This window comes from Octodon degus, unplaced genomic scaffold (assembly GCF_000260255.1).
Source record: "Octodon degus isolate 3935 unplaced genomic scaffold, OctDeg1.0 scaffold00216, whole genome shotgun sequence".
NCBI lineage: Eukaryota > Metazoa > Chordata > Mammalia > Rodentia > Octodontidae > Octodon > Octodon degus.
The window spans coordinates 26,789-41,061 of record NW_004524792.1 but is presented as its reverse complement, the minus strand read 5'-3'; the positions used below and the strand labels follow the sequence as shown (position 1 = coordinate 41,061).

At 50.4% G+C, this 14,273-nt stretch overlaps 1 protein-coding gene and 1 pseudogene across 1 annotated transcript in view; one reads left to right on the top strand and one right to left on the bottom strand.

The window, feature by feature from the left end:
• Positions 1-8,547, bottom strand: part of Piezo2 (piezo type mechanosensitive ion channel component 2) — a 181,586-nt gene extending 173,039 nt beyond the window's left edge. Inside the window, exons 1-2 of the mRNA XM_023705295.1 lie at positions 8,406-8,547; positions 4,185-4,227 (exon numbers count right to left, since the gene is read on the bottom strand). Of these exons, the coding sequence (XP_023561063.1) occupies positions 4,185-4,227; positions 8,406-8,547 (185 nt within the window). The remainder of the gene's footprint in view (positions 1-4,184; positions 4,228-8,405) is intronic.
• A 3,508-nt stretch (positions 8,548-12,055) lies between these two features.
• Positions 12,056-13,560, top strand: LOC101561230 (annotated as a pseudogene).
• The last annotated feature ends 713 nt before the right edge of the window (positions 13,561-14,273 follow it).

Sequence of the window (14,273 nt, the reverse complement as noted above, 5' to 3'; positions counted from 1 at the left end):
GTCAACTTGTTACACCCAGCTGAACTGAACCAGCATGGTGCTGGGTGTGGGAGGCCCACCTAAGGATTGTTGCCAGCAGAGTAAGAGGTAGAACTAAAGAAACTGTAGAGAAGCTGCTGGAGCCGAGGGAAGCTGCTGGCTGTCTTGGGCTGCTCTGCTGGAGGACCTTGTCAGGCTGGCTTTCCTGATAAACTTGGCTGTTCTCGTCAGAGGAGGAGCTCAGGACCTCACTGTTCCTGAGGCTGGCTACAGTTCACTTTGGGGGAGCTCTGGTCCTCATCCTGAGCATCACTTCCTGGCTCTGGAGAGAAAGATGGTGCACTGCTCAGCCTGCTGGAGAAGCTTTTCACGTTGGCTTTCCTGATGGGAACTCAGCTGTCCTCACTGCTGGAGGAGCTCGGGACCTTGCTGGTGCTGAGGGTGGCTGAGGAGCTCTGGTTATCTTGAGCATCGCTGTCTGGCTCCAGTTTGGATCACGCAGCCTGCTAAGACAGATTCTAGAAAGCTAAGACTTTCTAGCTTCCATCACTGACCTTTGGGCCTTCCCACACAGATCCATGAAGCAGGCCTGTATAAGACATTGTCGTGGGCTCTAGGCCTCCATTTGGACCTGTGAGAGGCACTGTTATAAGCTCTAGGTTTTCAGCTGGACTCATGCAGGATATTAGGATCCAGGCCCTCAGCTGGATTCTTTGGTCTTTAGTGTGTGGAAAGATTTCCTGCACTCTTTGTATATAACTATTTGGGTGATTATAAAATAATCTTATAAAATGTGTCCTGTATTGTATTGCTCCCCTTGCAAAACCCCAAACCACAACGTGGGGGGTATTACACTGCCTGGCTTTATTTAAAATAGTGACAACACAAGAAGAGTCAATAAGGCTTGAAACTGAGGCTATGTCCCCATGTGACACAGATACACAGGACAAGAGACCTGTATTTCAAGGTTCAGTGTGCATAGTGTGGAAGGCTCAGTCTTAGGGAGCAGGCGCAAACCACCGTGCCTGAGGGGGGCCAGCCTGGTTTCTCCCATCTTCCTGCCCCGGACGCTGTCCGTGCCAGGGGTTATCAGCATCCTCCAGGTCCTGAGCTTCCTGCTTTTATAAATAAAGTTTTCTTGGAATACAGCCAGGTCTGCTATCTCTTGCTGCCTTCTTCACCAGCAAAACTGAAACACTGGGACAAAGACTGCATGGCCAGCAAAAGCCTACAGGCTTATAAGTCACTCCTTTATGCCCTGCCAGCTCCCTGCCTGGGAGCTGTGGTGTGAACTAGAAATGCCCGAACACAGTGTGCGGTACATGGTAGCTGTTTTCATGAAATCGGCATTCAAGGAAATGGGCGGTAGGCTGCGGGTCAGCTGCCGATTCCTCGGCCATCTCAGAAGCAGCTCTTGTCCGAGGTGCTTCACTCAGAGGACAGCAAGGATCCTCAATCTGTCTGTGATTGAGAAACGACCCCAGACACATGCTAATTAAAGGGGCGCCGGGATGCTATTTTTTATCTTTCAGACTGGCAAAAGCTCAGAAGCTCTGAGTTTGATGGTTTACTCTGAGGCAATGGAGGTAGGAATGATAGTTGTTGAAACTCCATAGAGGGAAATTTGGCAATATTTAGCAAAATTCCACATGAATTTACCTCCTTGGACTCCTAGAACTATGCTAAGACATCTGGCGGAAATGCAACTGTCATTCATTTTGGTGCATGTTTTCCTACAAGACGACACAGCCAGAGTGTCCAGCTCCACGGCCCTGGCTGGGCGGGCAGTGTGGCACCAACGGAAGGCGAGGGCACAGCACTGGCCTGGCCTCTTCCCGGATGAACACTGGGGCTGGGAAGGAAGCAGGTGACCTGCTTTAGCCTGGTTTAGTTCTGTGTGAACATATTAACTTACCATTAGTCAGTCAGATGAGCAATCCCCACTAGGCAGGAGCCCTGTTCAGTGGGGTGGTGTGAGCGCACAGCCTGGGCTTAGGGCGGCACGGGAGGCACGCCTCCCTGGAGAACACCGCGTGGGCCACTGGGGCGTCTTGGTTCTAAAGTGGGGGGATGCCGCAGAGGTAATGCTGCCTGTGGTGTGAGCACCAGAACCTTCACCTCTCACCCCGGGTCAGAGCCAGGGCCAGGGGTGGACGGGTGCTGGGATGGACCCACCGAGGCTCCTGGGCACACTGGCATCATCAGAGGCTCATAGGTTCCGTGCTGAGCAGAGCCCTGCTGTACATGCGGCTGCCTGCAGAGGGGTCGGCCCCATGCCGACAGCTGCAGCCCAGTGGAAGCGCGACCCAGAGAGGGGCAGGAGCGTCAGCCCCAAGCCGAGCCAAGGGGCACCCAAGTGCCAGCTTCTGTTTGTGGAAACAAGTGTTGGAGGGTGAGCCCAAAGCGGATACTCAATTATGGTGGAAGAAGGGGGCGCAGAGCACACAGAGGAGGGAAACCAACATCCCCGCGAACATCGCATCAGTGTGTGGGTGAAGAGTCAGACGCACGCTCTATCTTCAAAACAAATCAAAAAGGAAATACACTGAAATTCAACCAAATCCTACATAAAATCTGAGATTGGTCTTTGGATTATGCATCCTGAATGGAATATTAAATTAGGACAAATGCAAAGTTTCAAAACTATATCCAGCCATCTTTTATTAGCAAAAAACTATTCCAAAGTTAGTAACAGTCTTTTGGAGACAATATGTACACTCAAAATGAAAAATAAATTTTGCTAAGAGTTATGATTTGCAGTAAAAATCAAACATCAGAGAAGTTAAAAATTTGCAAGACTACACTGGTTTTGGAAGCAGTCTATGAATTCAGGATTTCTCCTTGAAAGTACAATGCATTTCCTAGCTCCAGCTATTGGCAAAGCCCAGCACAGACGAGCACTCCTAGTGTTCAGATTGTGGTTGCAAAATGTCCTTCCTCACACAGAAGGGGCCTGTGGCAACGGCCACTCCGAGTTGGGAAGCCAGGTGAGCTTGGACAGCTTGCTGCACCCGAAACTCGGAAGCTGTGAGCACCAGTAGGTTTGTGTCAAACGCACAAGCAGCTGGCCTGAAGTTCTTCCTGAAGTACTAAGGTGGAACTATTTGAACTTAGATGACACTGGGGTTAGAGTAATGTCACAAACAGACAAAGCAGAATGGCAGACATTCCACAGACAGCAGACTGGCTTCTTCCAAAGTTAGCAAAATAAGGAAAAACCAAAGACAGCTGGAAAAGGTGGGTGGGCAGGGCTCTGCCCAAAGCTCAGGACGTAACAGTGGGGTGGGCTGTGTGGGTCTGAACTGCACACTGATCAGACCAAGGAAAGTGACATTTGAGATGCTTGGTAAATGGAAATGCTGATGGGGGATTAGGGGATTCTAGGACTTCCTGTGAGCTGTAGGGACCCCAAGGACTTCCTGTGAGCTGTAGGGACCCCAAGGACTTCCTGTGAGCTGTAGGGACCCTGAGGGCTTCCCGTGAGCTGTAGATGTCCCGAGGACTTCTTGTGGGTTGTAGGGACCCCAAGGACTTCCCGTGGGTTGTAGGGATCCCAAGGACTGCCAATGAGCTATAGGGACCCCAAGGACTTCCTGTGAACTATAGGGACCCCGAGGACTTCCCGTGAGCTGTAGGGACCCCAAGGACCTTCTGTGAGTCATATTAGGAATGGAGAAGGCATTATGAGTGTGGTAGAAAATGCCCTATTTTTCCCAAGATGTGCAAAAATGGGAGGAGAAGACAGGAAGCTCGAGCCCTGTCAAAGTATGAGTGATATACAGCATTCAATTTGCTATTCTCCTTGCTTTTGGGCATATGGGTCATGTTTTATAACACAAAAGAAGAATTAAGATGAGGAAAATTTACCTGTTATGGAACCTACATGCTGTATCAGGTGGAGAAGCTAAGAAAGCACCAACTCTAATTCCTGCAGTTCTCTAAATACACAAGGTTTTATACCGTTTCACGGTCTATGGAGCATTTTCACCTAAATTACCCCAGGTAATCCTTAAAATCTAGTGCAGGCCAGGAGTTTGCAGAGTACAGCTCTAATTCTACAAGACCTTGAGACTCATAGGGGCAAAACGGTGCCAGCAGAGGATACAGCGGAGAGGCAGCGCAACACGACTGACTTGGAATCAAATTCACTCAAAATAAAACAGGACACAGTAGCTAACAGTGGAGCTGCGCCAGCTCCCGCTTACCTTTCAAAGCCAATCTGCCGAAATGTCTTTTCCCAGGTTGAGCCTGTAATAGAAGGAGAGACGGAGTCAGTTCCCCTCTAGCAGGAAGACGGTTCTGTCTGTGAGGAGATGTTCAGTCGCGATCAGCCCAGGGGAATTAGTATGTTCATCACCTCAAACATTTATCACTTCCCCGTAGTAAGGAAGACAACTCCTGTCTTCTAGTTATTTTGTAGTATACAAGAAGTTGTTATCAGTTGTAGCCATGCCACCATGCAGTGCATGGTAGGAATCCGTTTTTCCTGTAAAACGGTAACCTTATGCCCAGGGATCGCTCTCTGCCCCCTGGCCTTCCTGCCAACTGCTCCAACCCTGGTGCCTACCATTCTGCCCTCTCCTTCCATGGCATAAACTTTTCTAGGAATGGAACCTAGGCAAATGTGGTTAGAGCAAACTAAAAACTTCCACGCAGTCACCCCCAAGCACCGGAGGGCGCTCAGTGCAGAATCAGACCCGTAAAACTTTTTTGAAAAAAATAACAAAACAGCACATGATATGTCGGGGATTCCAAGATTCAGCTTTAATTTCTGACATCACACAGCCCTCTGAAGTTCCAACTCATCCTGTGTCATGCCTTTTTCTTACCAATGCTGCAGCATGGGATTAACATATCTTTTTGTGAAAATTAAGCTATTTTTAATCATAAGAATGTAAGAATGCTATTGCAAGTCACAAGAGTAATACTCCCATGTCACAAAAGAATGCATAGCTTGGTATAAAATACATTGTCTCTGTCAGTGCTGGTGAACCTATGGCTTGTGTTATTGTGTTTTTCTTTTAAACACAATGTTAAAGTATGACTTGTTTTTTCTAAACTAAAACCTCAGTATTCAGGTTTAATTGCAGTGCTGGTGCTTTGCAATAAATAAGTGGGGTTTTGGCTGCATTTTGTGAACTCATCTCTAAAAGGCTCACCATCACTGGCCCATATTTATCCACGTAGCACTTCTTCTCCACATGATGTGTGGATAATATTTTTTTTTCAGTACTTGATGTACAGAAGAAAGTTAATATTTTTGTGTGTAGCCAGCTCAGCCCACCCTGGGGGCAAGGCTGGCACTGAAGGTGGTGCTGAGGATCAAACCACGGTCCCTGTGCTTTGCCTAAGCTTGTCTGAGTAGGCACTCAGACTGCTGAGCTATCGTGCCAGCCTCAAGTGCTCATTTTTAATCAAAAAGCATTTTAATAAAAACCTAAATGTGCAGGAGTTCAGAGTGTGCGCTAAGCCACAGCTCCACGCCCTTTCTGTGTTCAGTCAGCGGCTGATTTCAGTAACAATTGCAAGTAAGTTCCCACCTTGCCAAGCTGCGGTCAGCCAGATCTCGTGGACCACCGCTGCCTCTTGAGAGACAGTTCTGCCCGCAGGCAGCGGGGCACCGCTGCGTGTCCACAGAGTCGCTTTACTACTTTCCTTGCTCAGAATAAACCAGATCACACTTATGTTTCTTTCTTCTGAACTCTGCAGGGCTTCCTCTCCTGGGGCCCACAGATGCCCCGTGACAGCCGGGGAGGCAAGCCTGGCAGCCGGGCTAGCCCGAGAGAGCCTGAGCCAGCCCAGAGATGGACTGGAGGTGATGACTCACCCTGAGGTTCCAAGACCTACGAGATGATCATGCTGTGGTGTCTTAAATAATTTTATTAGGAATAAAGAAGGAAAATTCACATCTGAAGCATACACACGAGAGAGTTCAAAGCAGAGCCAGGCTTTCTGGCCAACATCACTCCGACCAGCTACATTCCAGCATCTGTGCCCAGCAGCAATCAAGACAGCCTGCTCCGCCTGCTCAGGACGCTGGCCAGGCCCAGGGAAGCAGTCCTTGCCTGGGGCGTCACCTGGTTTTGTCTCATGGAGACCATCAAAACCCCGGCTCCGGGACTCACTGAGGATGCTGGGCCTGGCCCCTGAGGGCCCAGCAGCCAGCAGTCGGCAGGTGGAAACACGGGCAGCCGGGAGGGTCCTGGTCCTCCGTGAGGGTCAGGCTCCCTCCCACGGCTGCGGCTGGAGCAGGAGGGTGGGTGCCGAGGAGGCGCTGTGGGGAGCATCCTCTAGGAGAGACGGGATCCCAGATCACACTGTACACTCCAAATTTTAAAAGATTTTAAGAAAATCCTTTTTCTTAATGGATGGATGTGTTTTACTATCAAGGTAAAATTTTTAAAAGAACTAATATGGTACATTGTACTACTGGACTCGTGGCCCTGAATACTGAGTGAAGCGGGCCCATCTTGCGGCTTCTCAGCAGTCATCTCCACACGCGGGACGCAGTGGGCGTCTCTGGGGTGAGCCCCGACACACACACACACACTGCTGGTGCTCCGCTGTCTGCCATCCACCAGCAACACACTCCACCAGTAATTCAGAGCCTCAGGCACCGCGGCTCCTGGTGCTCGGCCGCTCCTCCTTTCGTAGCCGCCCTCACATGCTAGCAGTGAGGCGGAATCTATTAAAATAAGGCTCCTGCCCCGCACCCCAGGGCTCCGGAGGCTCGGGTCTTCTGTCCTTTGTGAGCACGTAGTCATGAGGAACAAGCACCGCGCGCCGAACGGCCAGACGCGCCCGAGCCTTGGAGCCCGGCGCCGCCCGGCAGCGCGTTTCTCAGCTGCTGGGGACTCTTTTAAGCCGCTAAGCACACTCCACATGGTAAGGGGATCGCGCGCTCCTCTGCCAGTGTGGCCAACACGGAGACAGTATTAAGAAGACTGAAGAAGCGGGCTGGCTCCTGGATGGACGCTTTTATGGGAGATTCACCGTGATTTTGCTTTCTGCAGTTTCAGTCACTGGCGGTCAACCAGTCTCAAAATATTAAATGGAAAATTTCAGAAATAAAGGATTTGTATGTTTTAAATTGCTTTATGCTTTTTGTTCTATTTTACTCTGAGTTGTTCACCATACTGTGCCTCATGGGTAAATTAAGCTCTGTCACAGGCTGGTATGCACAAGGGCAAATGTATGCACCCTGGGCGTGGCCCCCGGCACGGGAGTCCACAGGAGCTTGATGTGGCCCCCGGGAGAGAGGACAACTGTACAATTCCAAGGCACTCAGAATGTGTTGCACTTCCTCATAAAAGCAGCAATGGCCGTAAAAATGAAAGTCCAAGATGCTTCCTCTTCAATATTAGGTGAAGCAGTTAGAAACTCTGAATTATGAGTCTCTACCCTTAAGTCAGCTCTAATGTCTGACTGACTGAAACCTGCAGTGCAAGAGGATGGAGCTGGGGGCCGCAGGGAAGGAAGGAAAAAATGGAGTGACTCTGTGCTCAAAGAAGTTTCTCTGCACACGGGCTTCTGTCCAGGACAGCAGAGGCCCTGGGAGCTAGCGTCACACTCAGGGTGCACAGGGGAACTCCACCTGGGCAAATACACCCAGACCAAGGTCCTGCAAAATCTCTGGTATGTGAGGTTCAACAGAGAGAGCTGTTCTTATTTCTGCTGATTTTTCTGAAGGAGTGGTGTTAAACCATGGGTGTCTCTTGTTGTGGGAATCGCAGATGTGAATTCTGCAACAGCCCCGCCTCTGGCCCTCTGTGTCTCCTGGCTGCTCTCGGGTCTTTCTCTCCCCCTCCTATCACAAGGAGAAGCTTGCAAAGGGTGCTTTGCAGGTCGCAATTTTGCTTTTTCATAAATCTTGTCATTGGGGAGGCCAGCCTCAGGGTTGCAGCCCACCCCTCACCACCATGTTTCCCCTCCCTAGTTTTCTCTGCTGTGTGTCCAGTCCATTTAGTACACAGTTCCAACTACAGAAAAGTCACCTGGCTCCTTCCAGGTGTCCCAGCACATGGCTGGGACTGGCGGTCCATGCAGGGAAGGAATTCAGAAACCAAGCAGCTCTCTACCGGGGATATCTTGGCCCCCGTGACATTGGGATTGGCACCTGTCTCTCTGCTTGTAAAAGTAACCATCAAAAATGACTCATAATTCACAAAAGTAGGGGTTTTTCCAGTATGTTCCTATAAAAACAGAAATATGAAGTGTGATAAAAATATAGCATGTCTTTAAATTTTAAAAAAGTTATTACAGTGAAAAGTGTCTCACCACTCACTCCCCAGCACTTCCCCAACTTGGAATGTGTTTCCCATTGTTCTTGCTACTTTCTGTAGCAGTTCCAGTGTCCTCTTTCCTGAGTGTTGTTAGTTGTACTGTCCTGGCCGCTTCAATGTCCTGAACTGACTCAAAACATTCACCATTCCTGGCCATTTTCACTTTGGGGCAGAGCCGGGAGTTACACAGTGCCACGTCTGGGGATAAGGACACACGGTCACGTTTTACAAGCCTGTCTTTATCTTGGATGGTGTGCAGCACAGCATTCACCACATTTTTGATCATGCCTCTAAAAGACACTTATGAAAGGCAACTTGCAGACCTGCTTCAGAAAGTGGCAGGAATGCTGGGGTGAGTGTGTTCAAAGTGAGGGGACCACTTGGAGGACACTGACACATTGAGTCTTTTACTGTAGCGTGTCTTTAACTTACACATCCACCACCCAGTGCTTTGCCTCAGCACCTGTGTGACCTGGGGCAGGACTGGACAATGAGACACTCAGCTGTCAGGGGACCACCCCCTACCTATTTTCTGCCAGAAGCTTCACTTGTGCCAAACACTGCACATGATGTGACTTTTTAGGAGAAAATAGCAACACTTTACTTTGCGACTATGAAGGTGATCTTGGTGGAATTTCAGCACAATGTGCTTGACCCCAGAAGCAGGCGATTGAAAGGATGAGGTCTGTCCAAGCGGAGCAACTTCCCAGCCCAGCAAGCAGTTTTGGCATTTGGGGACAAACAGTGAAATCTGCAAAAACGTCCCAAGCCCTATTTCCCAGATGAGATTTGCTATTAGTGATTCAGAGTAAGAGATACAGACAGGAAAAAGAATCACCGCTCTTTGCTTTCTTTCGGCAATAGTCCGCACACCCAATGACAGTATTTTGTGCATGTCATCTGCCCTTGTACCAGCGCCCTCATTCTGCACCACCCCGCCCCCGGACAGTCCCCAACTTCCGTCACCGTGCCATCCCCGCAGGTGCACGTGACAGCGAGCAAGTTAACACTCTGGTCTTCAGCCCACTCGGCCTCCGTCTGTACTGGCCATGCTGTGTGAAGGCGGCTCGCCCCACAGCCTATGCCCAAAGGACGGCTCCCTCAGCTGGCGCGCCGGGCACTCACTCGAGCGCGGAGGCCAGCACAGCTCAACCCTTTCTTCAGAGGAAGCGCTTCCAAGCTGCCCTAAAGTAGATCATGAGTTGTAATCAGCTACCTTATTAAGCGATAATTAAAATAACCCCTGATTATGAAAATTCTAGGTTAAATCTAATTGGCAGTGCACAGTGCTTCCACAACCAGTTGTTGTTCCCACTGAAATAATCATAGACACTCTGGAAAAGAAAAAGGCTGAGGCGCACGTGCACACACACGCACACGCACACGCACACACAGAGGGCACGTATTTTCAAGAATCTCTGAGTAGCTTTCACTTCACAGAACCAAGAACTCACGTCATATGCACTCGGCACAGCTCCGTGGAGGCCCAGCCGGCCACAGCGCTCGCCCCGCCCGCCCAGTCAGTGCCCAGCTCGGATGCACAGGGCCACAGCGAGCAGGACCTGGGCGCAGTCCTCTCCCCAGAGACACTTCCTTCTGGGCGCCACTTCTCACCACCTTCGCCCACACTCGTCCTCTGACCACCTGCCACCAAGAGCCTCCCGCCGTCCCCGGCTCTCGGAAGTGAGGAGATGATGTGAGGGGGCAGTGCTGGGCAGCAGGGCACCCGCGGCCAGCACTTGGGATGCAGCGGGCTCAGCGGGACCAAGTGGCAGGATGAACTGAGCTGACGCTTCCTGGCAACTCCCAGCACACGCTCTGGAAACAGCCTACGTGAGTAAGAATGGCGGGACATTCGCGTGCACGCTTTCAATACAGCGCATCGCAGGTGACAGTAATATTTGATTTGTGATAAAAAGTAATGAGCACGCAGAGACCTGCAGCCTCCGCACAATCAGCAAACACAGCCTGAATGTGCCGCTCAAGCCCATCAAGTACACATGACCCTCAACTTTTCTGGTCCTTAAGCTCCTCCTTCCGCAGGAATGTTTAGATTTTTGACCACAAAATCATCAAGGATAGAATCTGGAGAAAAACTGCATGATATTTAAAGGGAAAGTCAGGAAAGAGGAGTTAGGGTTTTTTTAAGAAGAAAGTGTAAGTGGGCCGGCGAGATAGCTCAGTGGTCTAAAGTGCCTGCTTAGGCAGTGCAGGAACCGCAGTTCGAATCCCTGGTACCACATGCCATGCCAGCCGTGCCCCAAGGGTGTGCTGAGCCAGCCACAAAAAAAAAAAAAAAGTGTAAAAGTGGGGAGGGATAAGTTTTAAGAGTCAAGGAGTCAGTTTTGTAGTGGGACCAGCTTAGGCCCAAGCTGCCCTGAACACCTGCTGTCTGGGAAGGCTGGCGACAGGTGTCAGACAAGCAGCAGGGGTCATGGTATTGTGGCTCAGTAGTGAGCGCTTGCCTAGTGGGCCTGAGCCCTGGGCTCCATCTTCAGCACTGCAGAGATAAGTAAGATAAAAGTTGCAGGGTGTTATGAAAACGGGTGTGAAAGAGAACCAAGTGGCCAGATCTCACTCTGAAAGGGCAGGCTGCACTGAGCCCAGAGGTGGGAGGGGGCCAGACAGCAGGGGTGTGGCTCACCAAGGTGAGAGCCAAAACAGCTCCCTGAGCCCAGGGAAGCAGGCTGAGTAGACACAGAAGCCATGGGGGGCAGACAAAAAGGGGTGGTGGAGGGTGCAGGGCAGGCAGGATCCAGAGAAGGAGACTGCAGGGCGCCACACCTGCAGTGGGGACAAGGTGCTAGGTGGATCCTGCAGGCCTCGGGAGCTGCGGCTGCAAAAAGGCTTCCCAGCCAACTGCATGTATAGACCAACGTGGTACACGGGCTGCGAGGGAGATTTGCCCTTTCAGGGACCAAGATTAAATAGAAGCCACCTGCTTAAACAATTCAGAGAACCCACATGCAGCACTTGTTATGAAGAATAGAGCTTTACTGCGCAAGTCGGAATGCTGGGAGTCTCTGAATCGCCCCATGGATGCTCCGGCAGCTACTGTAAAAAATAAACCCTGGATAGGCGTTTGTCTTTAGCCTTTTTCTCATAAGAGCTGACCAGGGAAGATGTTTCTGGGAACTGTATCTCCAGTTATCTCAAATGCAGACATGCTGGCGCTTCATGAGGCTCCTGAGCTGCACGCTGGCCTGTAAAATCCCTGGCCTAGCTGTCTGCGCCTGCCATTGCCATGTGTACTGCGCTCACCCTCAGGCCGGTCTGAGCAGTGCTGGTCCACCAGGCTGCACTGATGTGACCTCTGTGAATGATCCCACACAAGCTCCAGGGGCAGAAAAACCTGTGAGCAAGCTGCCAAGTTGGTGCAGGGCCTTAGGCAGAATGAGTGAGGACAGGCCCAGTCTGTCACCTTGATGATGTCACAGCGCTGTGATGCTGTGTGCATAGCCCTGACCACACTGCTCCCTGGTGGGCAGGACAGCCAAATCCTTGGGCCACCAGGAGGCTGGGGTCTGGACCACAGTCGTCACAATGTACCCAGGAGTCCCCTCTCACCCACGGGGATGGTGTTCCCCAGAAGGTCTCCAGTGCAGACCTTCTGGGGATGCCTGGTGATGTGGCTCACACACCCGTGACCACACAAATTCGGGTCTCCAGCACTGGTCTCCTCCCAAACCACACAAATTCGGGTCTCTGCCATTCTGGTCTCCTCCCGAACCATGAGGTGACCTGGGCACAGGTCTGGCGGCAAAGTGAAACCAGCCCCAAGCCTTGCTTGCCGGATGCCGTGAGCAGCCCCAGTGGGGACGCAGCTCCGGCCCAGGGTCCCCAGGCTTACCAGCTCTGACCTGAGGCCTGCGCACAACCACTGAGTGAGCCGTGTGATCTCAAGGGTCTCTGCAGCCTCAGGCAGTAGGGTGGAGAGAGAGGCTCCACGAGGCCAGTTCTGAGGTAGTGTGGGCCAGCAGACGTGCAGAACCTGTACGGACTTCCTCACTGGTGTTCCACCACACAGGCACACGCAACACATGCCTAAATAAAAGTGGGTGCTAAGATGTGTAGAAATACACTTCGGCATGGCCTCTATTAATCCGGCACACCGTGTTTGTGGCTTCGGTCACCTGTGCTGTGCCTTGGATTTTCCCTCTGAGTGTTTGCCTGAATGCTCACGCTTAAGATCATTTAAGGGAAGCACAGAAAGCCCATTAGAGTCAAACCTGTAAAAATTCCATCCTTATAGCCTGACATCCTCCTCCTCCTCCTCCTCCTCCTCCTCCTCCTTGACATTGTCATCCTCCTCCTCCTCCTTTTTTTTTTTTTTTTTTTTACAGGGTCTCACTATGCAGTTTGGACTCATGGTGATCCTCCTGTCTCAGCCTCCCTTAGTGCTGGGAGTATAGGCACGTGCCACCATGTCCAGTTTCAGGACCAGCAGGGCACATCCAGGCCAGCACAGCATGTGGTACTGGGGATCGAACTCAGGACCTCGCACTTGCCACACAAGTGCTTATGCCACTGAGCTATCTTCCCAGCCCCTGACATACCTCTTGAAGAGCTCAGCTAGCCCATAAAAGTGTTCTGACAGGAATTTATGAGGCTACCCATAAAACACACAGGAGAGCAAGATCCAGGGTCTGGGCTGCTCCACACAGAGGACGCAGCCCAGCGAGGGATCCTGGGCCAAGAAGACACCACCACAGTCTCCCAGTGAAAATGCACTTGCAGAGCACTGCCTCTCAGGCTGTGGCCGACCTCTCCAGGGCGGCCCGCTGCACTGGGCATGGTGAAGTCGAGAGGAGACGGGGGTCGGGACACCCGTCGCTGCCAGCGAGTGTGGGGCCCCCTTCGCCGGGTCCTGCATTTACTTTGACCACAAGAGGCAAAGTGATCCCAACCTCAAGAACAGGCTTCGAGAACGAAGAGAGAAACGGAAGCTTGCCAAGGAGAGAGCTGAACTTTCTAAATTACCCAACCTTAAAGATACTGAAGCTGTTCAGAAATTTTTCTTGGGCCAGAGTTCAATCCCTGGTTTCCAAAATAAATAAATGAATAAATAAATAAATAAATAAATAATCCTTGAAGAAGTACAGCTTGGTGAAGAGTTACTGGCTCAAGGTGAGTGTGAGAAGGCTGTGGGCTGTGTGACAAATGCAGCTGTGGTGGCCAGCCACGGCAGTCGCTGCAGATGGCGGCAAACTCTTCCACCACCGGGGTTCCAGGGGCTTCTCACTAAGCTCTAGCCGTTAGCCAGAACCTTGTGAGTGCTCAGAGCTCAGCTGGAGATGATGTGACACGAAAGCAAATCTCAACATAATAAAATCTCAAAAAAGATTTTAAAAATTCTGAGCTCAGAAGTTGAACAACTGGGGGAGTAAGGGCAAATGTGCTTGTTAGTGGACGGTCCTACACTGAAATACACCAAAATTAATGCTCACTTTGTGTAGATCCTTTCCTCTATTATGTATTTTTCCCAGTGAAAAGTGTATTTTCATAGAGAGCTCTTCATTTTATAAAAACACGATCAGTTACCAAAATACGAATTTTGTTTATTCCTTAGACTTGCAGTTAAAATGTACATATACCATTAAAAAACCCAATGCTTACTTTTAAAGAATAGGCAGAAGGGCTGCTACTGCAGGTGAGGGTAGAGTATTGTGTAGCACGCGCGAGGCCTTCGGTTCAGCGCCAGCACCACAAAAAGGGAAAACAGTGAAGAGCTGAAGGAAGGTGGTGCGTGTACATTTTTAAAGCCGGCACACTTTCTTGTAATGTTGGGTAGAGATATGATTGTATTTTTGAAAAGTGTTAAAATGAGCCCTTTCTGTGTACTCTCACGCATGGCGTGCTGCTGTGCTCCTCTCTCCACTTCTTTTCTCTCTGTCTGTTTTGAGCAATTTTATTTATTTATTTATTTTTCAAAATTTTATTGATAAACAGCAATGAGACAGTTTCAAATCAAATCGGAAGTACAGTTTCAACAAATAATACACTGCATATATT